The 13170-nt window shown below is 37.4% G+C and overlaps 1 protein-coding gene across 2 annotated transcripts in view; it reads left to right on the forward strand.

Annotated features, from left to right (window-relative positions):
- Nucleotides 1–12835, forward strand: part of LOC150080687 (plexin-A2-like) — a 1379917-nt gene extending 1367082 nt beyond the window's left edge. For both annotated transcript variants that reach the window (XM_090381876.1, XM_090381877.1), the window contains one exon: nucleotides 11848–12835. In XM_090381876.1, coding sequence (XP_090238002.1) covers nucleotides 11848–11949 — 102 coding nt within the window. In that variant the 3' untranslated portion in view covers nucleotides 11950–12835. The remainder of the gene's footprint in view (nucleotides 1–11847) is intronic.
- Nucleotides 12836–13170: the final 335 nt, after the last annotated feature.

Below are 13170 nucleotides of genomic sequence, written 5' to 3' on the forward strand. Positions count from 1 at the left end.
CAACAATATATGGAAGTAAAAACTTCCATTTAAATACACAACAGCCATTTTTTGTACCTATAAACCAAAGATTGTATGGGGATATTTCAGTGGAATAATTGAAATCAAATAAAACAACTTTGCTTTTGCACCCCCGCCTTCATTCCATTCATATAAGCTGAAATATGTTTTTCAATTCAAAAATAAAATATAGATAATATAATTTTATTGTTTATTTCATTCAGTTCATTTCACTAAAATCTTAAAATAAAAAACAATTTAGTAATTTAACTTTAATAAACAATTAGCATTAATTATTATATACTCGTTAAAATTTCACCTATAAAGATTAACTTTTCCATGCTTTAACCAGCTGCAATTCTTTGGCTCGTTTCATCTAAATCCTTCAAGTCTAATTTCTTCACAGTGGCATGTTTCAGTCGATAAGGTTGCTAATCCATCCACTGATCTTGTGTCATCATGGAATGGAAATAAGTTATGACAAACTTCATCTTTGAAAAGCTTTGTTCTGCAATGGTCTTCAATACTAGCAATTACAAGAATTCTCAGTGCCACAAAAAGATTTCCCAATTATGACATTATATTGTTTGAGCATGTGAATTTGCAAGGTTTTCATCGGAGGATTACTGTAAACATTTTAATTTGTGTAAATTGATGCCAGAGATCTTGTTAGCAGAATTTCTAAATCCATAAAATTGTTATGCAGCTCATTGTTCCTAATTTCTGTTGTATAATTCAAATTGTTTATAAATTGGAATTAAATCTTGTTTTTTTATCAATTCAATAACTGGATTATGTTGTCTAAAAGTTGAAAAAGTGGATTCTAAAATTTCCTTCTCTATCATTCCAACTTTGTATTCATCACTATCAAACATTCTTTTTTGGAGTGAATTCTTACTCAAATTTAGGTTCAATTCAATTGCCAATGATTTTTCATGATCCAGATTGCATTTAAATTTATCACAGTTTTATTCGATCGATCTTGAAAGCATGGAGACAGCATGTGATAAACTCAGATTGGCCTCTTAGGGGGCTTTGCTTGCAGTGTTTATTTGGCTCAAAATCTTGTACCAATTAGGCTGCAGATAAAATTTCCTTAATGTTTTTTTTTTTTTTTTTTTTTTTTCCCCAATGGTTAAAAATTTCCCTCTAATTTTTTTTATATAGAAAGGCTCCTTTAAACTGCCCTCTTGTTTCTTGTTAGTGATTTTTTTTTTTTTTTTCTGTTGCTCTTTCATATTTTGGCCCCCCCCCCATAAACTTCAGCATCCTGAGCCACTGCCGTGTTGGCTCACCTCTTAAGCCAACTTTGGCCTTAATAGTAGCTTTACTTCTGTACACTACTTGGCTGTTCACTTAAACTAGATACTTTATTCACAGTGTAGCATACATTTGTATACAATTTAAAAATATATTAGCAATTTAGGCAGAACTGTGGATAACAGTATTTGTCTTTAAGTTTAACATAAGCCTTAATGCCAAATACTCTGCCTCGGTCGTCAATGGGAGTAGAATGAATACCCACAATCAAAAATCAGATGTAGGAAAGCACACCGGTTTTATTTGATATATACAGAAATAATGTTTTTTAAAAGCATCATTTCTGTATATATCAAATAAAACCGGAAAAAATATTAACTTTTCCCTATTTTGACTTTGCAGCTTAGAGGGAGATAATTGTCAAAAATAAAATCAAGATCAAAATTTGTATTAAAAAAAAAACTAGTTATTACTTTTTTTTTTATGTTATAATATCCTCAACATCTGTATATCTACATATACAGATGTAATTTGTTGAAACTTTAAGCCCATATAGTCTGCGTATGCAATAAAGTTCTAGAAGTGGTGCAATAAAAAGAACACAAAGTGAGGGAGCTCAAAATGGTTTTATTTTTATTCCAAATAATCACAACCCTGATTGAATGCACTTATTATAACATTATAAAAGTTTCTGAAAAGAGTCAGCTTTCAAAGAGATAATGCTCGTTCAGCAGTTATTACATTTTTTCTTTGTCTTCAACATCCTGAAATCTCTTTCCTGTGAGAGCAGTTTTCACCTTGACACAGAAGAAGTCTGCCTATACTAGATTGGGATAGTAGGGCAGATGGCTGATCTCCACAATGCCATGTTTCACCAGAAATGTCTTCCAATCAAGTGCAGAATGGGCAGAGATATCATGCAACAAGAACCAGCTGCCTTTCTCTCAAAATTTTGGCCTCACCTGGAAATGCACTTCAGTAGTCTTTGAAGCACCTGTTCAAAGAATGCAGCATTGACTCTCCCCTTCAGGTACAAATTCCTTGTGAATCGCATCCTATTTGTCAAAAAACGTGATGACCATTGTCTTGATTCTGGATTTCTGTAAATGACAATTTTTGGGCCTTGGTGAAGACTGTGAAGTCCACTGTATGCTCTGATACTTTGTCTCTAGTCGTACTGAAACACCCAAAACTCATCTTCGGTGACAAAACAGTCAAGAAAAGTAGGATTGCCTTAACAACTCTGGATGAAGCCTTTGAATAATGACACTCTTAGTTGCCTCTGCTCAACCATGAGGCTGTGCAGTGCAAATTTTGCAAAAGCTCTCCTTTTCCCTAAATCTTCATGTAAAATTTGATGAATCATTTCTTTATCCAATCCAACTGATCAGCCATCATTCTGAGGATCAAACAAGGATCTCTTGCTACAATTTCCCAAAATTTTGCAATGCTGTCCTCATTTTGAGAAGTTGACAGACACCTTAGGTCATCACGAACACCCTTATGCAGTGCTTTTTTTGTGACAGTACAGAGTACCGGCACCTTTATTAACAGTGATGTGTGACATTTGGATGCAGTACACTTCAAAATTTGTAATAGTCCGTAAATTTTTTTCACATGTTTATCTACTATTCAAATAAGCTTAAAATTATTTAACTAAATTTACATTTTTCACTGTCTATTGTTAAGATATTTTCTATATAAAACTGTATAACCATTTCTATAATTCTAAATGACTCAGTCGGACCTCTGTTTAATTATTTTGAATTCCCCTTGGAAGTTACATTTAAAACAGTTTCCATTGAGCAAGAAAATTTTCATATAGCGAACGGATTAGGAGAGAATTAACTCGGTACGCACTGTTCGCATTTCTGGCCTTCGGGAAATTTAGGCAGTTAGTGCTGCTGCACAAATTAAGAGAGCTGAAGGGATTACCATTCTACAACTTAGTAGTACCTGGTAAAAACTTTCCGACCACCCGTCCCACATACGGAGAAGTCGCGCTAGTCTGCAGTGAGCAGATCAAGGTGTATTCCCAATGGGCTCTGGTCCACCTACTGCAGTGGTGTCCAAACATTTCCTGTACAGGGGCCATATTCAAAAAAATTCAAAGTTAGATTTCTTTAGTGTGTTACATTTGCCATATCTTGTTGCATGTAAAAGTAAAATTGAAGATATTCAAAAATTTTATTAAGTACAATTCACAATTACATTTACTGAACAAAATCATTTAATGATAATTAACAAAATTTAAAATGCTGTTTTAGTTCACTTTCCTCGCGGGCCGTAGGTTGAACAACACTGTGAATCAACTGCAAGCGCACCGTTCGAGAATTAGGGGAGAGTGATCCTCTTTTACCCCGACAAATAATCATCTGTTGTTTTGCAGTAGTGCGTTATCCACATTTTTCCGTAAATTTTCCTTATCTGTGTTTACATGGTCACAGTACCTGAATATCCGAATGACACTGACATTTTGGACAGTTTCAAAAAAAAAAAAAATTCAAATTTAAGAACTAGTGACAATACTGATGATGAGAGAAGGAAAACGAGGACAATGAAGGCATTAAACTTTCTAAGCATGAATTTGTTGGCATTTGGTGAAAATGAAGTGAGAAAATTGTCAATTAGGTTACAGTTAAATACAATTCATGGATTTCGGGGGTACCTAATTGAAAAGATGGTTTCAGAAGAATTGAAGAATTTGATGTACACTCTGAGTATGATACCAATTTCATCGAGTGAATGTGAATGAGGATTTTGATAAATGAATCTGACTGTCAGCCCAACCAGAGCTTCGTTGATGACAAAAACAGTTTCTTCGCTACTGTTTCTTAAAATTGTATGCCCACCGCTGACCCGCTTCGATCCAGCAAAATATGTTGATCCGTGGCTGCTTCGGAAACGTCATTCAGCAACCAACACACACAAAGAGGAAGAAAAGAAGGACCCTTAAAATGTCACTCGGATGTCTGCCTGTCCGTCCGTCTGTCATAGCATTGTATCTCTGGAACCACTCAACCTATTGACTAGAAATTTTGCATGGGTTTGCACGTCAAGTGGGCCAACATAACGGCATATTGATCGTTGTTGAAAAAAAATTTGTCTGAGAATTGGAGGGGGGGGTTAAAATGTTGTCTACAACCTATACTACACCGTTGGAAAGAGCTCAATGAGTATGTTTAAAATGTAATTTTAAAATATTTTTTAAATTAAAAATGGCGGTGCCAGACAGGAAAATGTGAGTAATTTTTGTGTCCCCCCCCCCACTTTATTTCCGTCGCTAATAGAGCTAAAAAAATTTAAAAATCACATTAGCCATGCGTTATTTGATGCTTATCAAGGGGAAAACTATTCCGATTGAAATCTATCATTTACTTTTTGTGTTAAAATTAAAAAAATAAAATTTTATTGCACTTCGATTGCACGCTTCTTTGTACTAAGTAACTCTCCTTTTGGTGACAAAAAGGTTGCTAAATAGTTAGTTAATAATTCCATAAAGGTCATTTTTAAATTTTGCGAAGAGAAGTATTTTTTAACAATTTTCAAAGCTGCAGTTGTCCTGGCAAGGGGGTACTCAGAGAGCCAGTGTTGAGGCAGTGGTGGTGGTGGAGAGGCGCCTGTGCGGAGTCTTGCACGGCCCTCACCTGTCAGTCGCTTCTCTCCCGAGACTTTAATCGCTTCTTCAGGAAGAAGTTGGAGTCGCTTCTCCCTTGTCATTCACAACAACTGGAAAGACTCAAATAGACAACATTTTCGTTATTTCCTAAGTTTTAGGCCAAGCCGGGGTACTAGAAACTTTTTTCAGTTACCAAAAAGCTCTCTATTTGAGATACTACAATAACAACCATTCGTGTCATCCTGGGTGCCCGGCACTCAGTAGTTGACCGATTTATTTACTTATTTTATGCACATTTTACTCATTTTTCTATATATACTTGAATAATTAATTTATACTTAATAAACTGTGTTAGTATACTAAATTTGTTGTTCTTATTCCAAAAACATTACTACAAAAGTAACAATATCAGGGAAAAAAAAAATTTTAGAGTACTTTTCATATCCTTTTAATTTTCAATTTTTCCTGATAGCAAAGAATGAGTACCGGCACCTATTTTTTTTACAAAAAAAAGCACTGCCCTTATGTATGCTTTGAACTGCTTTTACCAGTCAAACACACCGGTATGACAATATTTCATCACCATAAACAGTTTTTAACATTTCATGTTTTTGTTGCAGACTTTCCCAGCTTAAAGCAAAATTTATATTTGTTTGTTGCTCCATTGCAAAATCATGACAACGTTAATGCTACTAACAAAACTGTTTGTTACTTGCAGTCTGTCAGCTTAACAATCTCTTCCTCCACCGTCACTGAAGGAAGTTTGAACCACAACATACCATTTCTGATTATTTTCAAACTCATGAAACATAACTTCAACAGCAGCAGTCTGGGAACTTTATTTCTGCACCTCATATAGATACAAGGGTGGTTCAATAAAGAATCGCCCTTACCTACTTCCACATATTGCAGAGTCATGATATTTTGTGTGTAGCATCATACATATCTCTGTACTAAAGGTGTAATATTTCAGCCTTGTGCCTTAATTTTTTTTTCTCTTACAGAGCTGAACATGTGACGAAGTAGCATCATGGACAAAGTTGAAGCGAGAGCTGTAATCCGGTATCTGTTCTTGAAGGAAATCTCCAAAAGAAATCCACAAGGAGATTACTGCTGTATATAAGGATGAAGCCCCATCCTATGGCATTGTGAAGCACTGGCATAGACAGTTTTTTTTTTTTTTTATGTAAACCCCAAACACGGGTGGTATTAGAACCTATAGTACTGTGCTTGGGTTGGAGGTTGAGAAGACAAAAGAAGATATTTGTTGACATTGGACTTTAACTTTTGTAGACTGTAATTTTCAGGAAATATGTATGAAGGAAGCTTGTTCCAGAAAACGAGGAAGATGAAAAGTTGGTTCTGTGAGTTTGAAGTTGGATGGTGGCGGCACGTGTTCGGACTGTTTTGAAAGAGAGAGCGGGAATTATAGAAGCCAATTCAGAAGAACAGTGGCCATGGAAATATCTGTAGAAGAGGCATGCAGCAGAAACAGTACATCTATGAGACACAGCGAGTGGAGAGACTCTGTTAGAGATGAATCATTAATTAACCTAACTGCCCTCTTCTGAATGGAATCAAGAGTGTCACCAAAGATAAGCATAGGGGCAGAAGAATCCTTTTTGCTCGATATAAGACAAGACTGAGTTTTAGAAGGATTGAAATCAACTAAGTTGTCTTTGCCCCACTAGAGAATTACCTGGAGATTGGAATTTAAGGAATTAGTAGCAGATTTTCGAAAAGTTGAAGCTGATTGAACAGGGCAAGGTTTCTCAAAATGGAAAGTGGAATGCAATGTGCTATCTTCGGCAAAACTATGGATAGGATTTCCAGTCAATGGAAAAAGGTCATTAATATACAAGAGGAAAAGAGTAGGGGAAAGAACTGAACCTTTGAGGACACTGGCATTAGTGGAGAAGTTAGAAGACAGAGAGCCATCTACCATCACCCTCAGTGAGCGATCAGAGAGAAAACTGGATAACCAATTACAAAAAACAGTAGGCAAACCGTAAGATGGAAGCTTGTTTAGAAGACCTTTACGCCAAACACGATCGAAAGCCTTTGAGATGTAGAGAGCAACTGCTTGAGTTTCACTGAACTTTTCCATTCAATTAGTACATAAATGGGTAACGTAAGCCAGAATATCACCAGTGGATCGACACTGACAGAATCCATACTGGCGATCGTAGATCAGCCAGAAGGTTTCTAGGTAGTTTAAGAGTAGGTGGTTAATTGATTTCTCCATTACTTTAGAAAGAGTAGAAGTAATTGGATGGGAGGGATTTGTCACCCTTTTTAGGAACTGGCTTGATATGAGCAAATTTCCAAGCAAAAGGGAGAAGACCGTTGGAATAAGAAAGTAAAGAAAGGCGGCAAAGAACAGGAGTAAGTTCAGGAGCACAGGTTTTGAGAACAAGTGGAGAAATACCATCAGGACCTGGAGCTTTCTTAGCATCAAGATTCGTCAAAATCCTTCTGACATCCTTTTTGGTGGTAGACCACAGGAGGCATTGAATGGAGTGTGTTGGGAATGGTGGGCGGTGTTTTACCAAGATCATTAATTCATCAGTTGGAAGAAAAATGGGATGCTGGCAGGTCAGCTTTATCCTTGGCTGAAGTGACAACAGAACATCTGGTTTTGACAGAGGTGGGAGCAGAGATGGGCAAAAGTTGTGGCCAATAGCTTTGGCAAGAGACCAGAATGCTTGGCTACCATTAGGGCAAGAAGCAAATTTTCTACTCTTAGCCTGTCCAAACTCTAGTTTGGACTGATTAATAACTGCCTTACAATTATTGCTAGCTTTGGTCTAGGCAGAAAATGAAGCTGAAGAATTAGAAACCAGCCAATTATGATATGCAACATTCTTCTCTTGAGCAGCCTTAGCACATTTATTGGAAAACCAAGGTTTAGATAAAGGACGAGATTTTAAAGTGGAGTGTGGGATAAAGGATTCCATTCCTGCAAGAATAATCTCACTGACACGATCTGAGCAAACGTTGACATCAGAAGTTTTGAAACAGTAATCCGACCAAGGATAAGAAGAAAAGAAATCTCGCAGGTCATCCCATTTTGCATTCTTGTAATGCCAAACAATACAAGGTTGGGAATAGCCATGAGATAAAGGCTCCATTGGAGAAGAGACAATCACCAAGTTGTGATCTGAGGTGCCTAAATGAGCAATCTGTGTAAGGTCATTAGTAATTGCAAAAGCCTCAGCATCTCGACAAGCTGGAGTTGTGAACATTAAAATCACCAAGGAAAATTACTTCACCGTTAGGAAAGTTGGACTGGAGAAAATAAAGTTGCAAAGAGAGGAAGTCAAATAGCTCCAAGTGATTAGTGGAGTTGGGAGAACGGTAGAGACAATAAGGTAGAGAGATTTTAAGCCAGAGAAGATCAAAAAGAGGACATTCCAAATTTCCAAGTCTCTGACAGGGAATATCAGAACGGAAATATGCACAAGTACCACCTTTGAGGTGAAAGGAATCATACAGCGAATAATTTGGGCATCTGAGATGAGCAGTAGTTGAATCAACCGATAACTGAGATTCTGTCAGAAAAAGTACATGGGATTTGGCAGACTGCAAGTGGAAATGGACATCGTTAAGATTAGAATTGAGATCACGTATATTTGTGAAATGAATTAGGAAGTGCTTGGGAGGCTTAGATCTTTTCGCAGATAAGCTTACTCTATTAGTTTGACAATTCGTGATGTATTCAATAGTGAGAAAAAGTGGGTGGGACATGCTGTATGAAGTAATGAAATTTTTGGATATGGCGTACACACGGTAAGAATATACCGAGATCCTTGATATAACGTGGCCTCGACAATGCCCCCCCGCATATACACTACTCGGACTCCCTCCAGTCACTATCTGGCAGAGTAGAGATAGCAAGATTATACACTAGCTGATCTGGAAGCCTCCTAAAGAGTTACCAATAGGTTCAGTCCGGTGTACTAACTAGCGGCCGGCCTGCGAACACCGTTTTAGAGCTGTACCCTCGAAATGTAAGGAAGATTGGCTCTCGCCATGATGCCCATCATAACCTCAAAAGTCATCAATCATACTGCATGATGGAAGAGATGGGGAAGGGTAGACTGGAACTTAGCTCTGGAGACTAAACATGGGTTTAACCACTTCAAGCCTCCAATAAGCAAAGTGGTGGTATTGCACAGGTTGATGAGAGTCATCTACCACCTAGTACTGCCTGGTAACACAGAGGCGGCATTCCTCCATGTGGTGTGGGCACCACACCTCGACCCCTGCTTACATTGGTTCACACCTGGGTGGTCACCCACCATGTGCTTGTGCATGGAGGTTATACCCATGATTATTAACAGTCCCACCATTGTGAAAGTGCAAGCAGATGATTTGGCTGTCACAGACCGTCTGGACTTCGCCGAAATTGGGTCCACTTGACTTGAGTGTCACCCGAATATGAGTTCCATCAGCGTTTTAGACCCCCATGTAGTAAGTACAGCTTGTCTGGTTTATCTAAGAGAATGTCTGTGACATCCTCCAGCACCTTTTCCAAAGACAGTTTAGGTGTGGTCGGACATCGGTAGAATCTGAGCCCATTCCAGGTTGTCCCCATTCAGCCATTGATGACAGCACAATCAGAAAAGTGGAGTCATTAATTACAGAAGATCACTGGATATCTGTGCGTGAATTGTCCCAGAAGGTAAAGATTAGTGTGGGCTCTGTTGAAACAGTCCTTCACGACCAACTCCATTTACGGAAATTGAGTGCAAGATGGATTTACCGATTATTGACTGGTTTCCAAAAGGCTGATTGACAACAGAAATCATAAGAGTTGTTAGCCCTGTGCCAAAAAAATGAGGAAGACTTTTCTCTTATCTAATCACTCAGGATGAAAGTTGGATACACCATTTTGACCCTGAAAGTAAAAAGCAGTTCATGGAATGGTGACATCATGGTTGCCCACCCTTCCAAGAAGGCAAGGGTCCAAGCATCAGCAGGAAAGGTCTTGCTGACAGTGTTTTGGGATGAGAAAGGCGTAACAATCACTGTTTACCTGCTGAAAGGTAGAACAATTACAGGTGCCTTGTTATGCCATCTTACTCACAAAATTACGAGAGAAAATCAAAACATGTAGGCATGGCATGCCATGCTGTCCAAAGGTGTGAGAATGCTTCAAGACAATGCCCACTTCTGAAATTGCAACAACACAAGTGGCCACTTTTGGATATGAAATACTGACTCATCCAGCCTACTCACCCGATCTTGCACCATCAGACTTCATCTTGTTTCCTTCCCTCAAATCATTTCTTTGGGGGACCCACTTCCCTGACGACGAGACGCTCATTTCTGTAACAGAGTCATGGTTCAAAGATCAACCTCACCACTTCTACAAAATAGGCATCCATAGCCTCATTCGTCGATGGGGAAAAATGTGTAAATCTACACGGTGGCTATATAGAGGACTAAAACCTGTGCCAAGAATCAACAGGCTAGCACCTCTACAGCTAGGTGAGGGCAATTCTTTATTGAACCACCCTCATATATATGGTTGACTCACAAAAGGATTAAAAACATGAAAATGTTTCCTAAAAGAAAAATTGAAAAATTAGGTGTTTTTTTTTATAGAAGAAAATTATTTTTGTACTGGACATATTGTACTAGATATGAAGTTTTATGAGCAGTGCAGACGGGCTGCAAGAGTAGCTCATGGTGTATTGTAGATGATATATAGGAATTTTTCTAGGGATAAGGAGGTAATTATTCCCTTGTATAAGGCAATGGTCAGGCCACACCTAGAGTACTGTATACAGGTCTGGAGGCCTCATTTCAAGAAGGATGTAGAGATGCTGGAACGAGTACAGAGAAGGGCAACAAGATTAGTGAATGGAACAAAGGGGTGCTCTTACGAAGAAAGGCTTAAGTTTTGCAAATTACAGTGTCTGGGGACTAGGCACCAGCGAGGTGATCTGATAGAGGTGTATAAAGCCTTGAATGGTTTGATCATGCTCAATGCTGATGGGATTCTTCCTCTTGCTCAGAATAATCACCTGAGAGGGCATAAATTCAAATTGAGAAAAGACAGATGTAGGATAGATGTGAGGAAATTTGCCTTTAGCCAGCGGGTGGTTGGTTGGTGGAATAGACTTACATCCCTTGTCGTGGAAGTTGATAGCCTAAATAAGTTTAAGGCTCAGCTGGACAGGTATTTCGAACGAACAGAGGGGTGAAGTGGAAGTGGTTAATTTTTTATTTATTTATTTATTTTATTTTATTTATTTATTTTTTTTTGGCTGATGCTGCATAAGCTTGCTTTCTTGCATCAAATGCCTCTGCTAATGCTAATATTCTAGATTATTAACAAGATGAATGGCATATCATGGCCAGAGAGAATGAATAATATTAATACTGTGCCTCCTCTTGGGATTTGAGATTTTTAATTTACGTTGAGGATCCAGTAATGTGTTGTTTATTTATTTATTTTTTTTTTTACCCCCAATTTACAGTAAAATTAGTACCATATTGTTATTATTATTCATGGCATTTGTTCCCCAATTTTTTTGCTTTTTTTTTTTTTTTTTGCTTAAAATTTTTCATTCAAAAGATCCTCTACTGGAAAAGTTTTGGAACAATTGCATTACAGTATCCCAACAGTATCTCCTAATAAATTAAGAGATATTTTGTTTTTATATGAAAAGTATTGAGAGCTCTTTAGTAATTATACAAGTATTTATATGTAGAGTTAAATGGGATTTGAGAATTAGAAACCATTCAGATGTGTACTTTCTGACTTTTTTTTTTTTTTACATTTTTGTTATTCTCTTCAAATAGCACCAAAAAAAATGCTGTTATTTGCTCATTTCATATCTGTGTTTCTTACATGTAAGCATTAATAAGCAAATATTATATTTAATCCTGTGTATATTTAAATTCAGTTGATTGATTGAAGGCTCTCTTTTTTTTTTTTTTTTTTTTTATCCTTACAGTTAATGCAAACGTTAGAAGAAGATGAATTTTCAAGAAAGAATAAACTTGCGTGGAAATTAGAACAAGTGCATGCAATTATGACAGGAGAATCAGAAGCATGACATTATCATTGGCAGTCAGTGGATGTGTGACATTCTCTGTGATGAATGTCCATCCATCCTGTTTCCCAACTGATGAACAGCCCTGATGTCATACCTTCACCGATTGCCAGGGCTTACAGCTGTGTGTGTGCGTGTATCTTTTTATTCACAACCACTTCAGTGATTAGACCTGTTATTACGTGGTCAGATCCTCTGTCACTATGCAACACTGAATAACTCCCCCTTCCCTCTTAGCAGGGTGGGAATTTAGGGTGCTTGTCAAGTGTATTTCCACCCAGCCCCCATTCCAGGTTCCTAGAAGTTGCCTCCAATGAAAGCCCCCTTAGAATTTGTCTGAGGAGCAAATTTTGGAGCTTTCCATTTTACACTTCCTATTCCATGTGTACACTCATAACTGAGCATGGAATAAAGCACAATCTTTCACATAAATAAGAAATATGATTTCTTCCTCCATGTGCTGTGCTTCATCATCACTATTTGGACCAAAGCCCAAGCTCAACTCCTCATATGACTGTGCCAAAAACATGGCATTTGAGACTGCTGAGACATTGTCTCTGGCCCTATTTGGATGCACTAGTCTATTTCATTTCTCATTATTCCCTCCTCCCCATTTGTAATCATTAATCATGTCATAAATCACCACCACAAATGAGTATTATACATCATCAGCAACATTCAGTGCCTTTGTGATGCACATTTCTAGGTTTGTAGATCTAGAAAGTAGCTCCACTGTTACCTTTAAGTAGCCTTTACTAATATCAAGTTAAGTCTTCCACTTTAGGTTATAAGCACTGTACAAAAATGCAGAAACAAGTTTTATTTCTGTGGTAGTTTGGTGGGGCCTTTTATGTCGTTCACAAAGTTTGACTTTAAAGTACTGTGTAACATCATTTAGCCTTGGGTCAGATGCAAAATGAAAGGAGAAATAACTTAATTCTCCCATATGTTGTGAATAATCTTATTTATACAGTGTCAGCAAAAATTGGGCTGAATTTAATGTGCTACAATGACAGTAGTATTTTATTTACTCTAGATCTTTTTAATGTGAAACACTGTGATAGACTACATTGTATAAATCACTTGGCTGTATTATTACAGAAATTCTTTTGCACTTGCACCTTGCTGAAATTCACAGACACAAAATTCAATACTGTTTTTAAGTGATTAAATATGCAGAGAATGTAGAACTATAAAAAGTGAATGTCCTCAAACATACTTGTG

This window comes from Mastigoproctus giganteus, chromosome 9, assembly GCF_048544385.1.
Source record: "Mastigoproctus giganteus isolate SK-2022 chromosome 9, ASM4854438v1, whole genome shotgun sequence".
NCBI lineage: Eukaryota > Metazoa > Arthropoda > Arachnida > Uropygi > Thelyphonidae > Mastigoproctus > Mastigoproctus giganteus.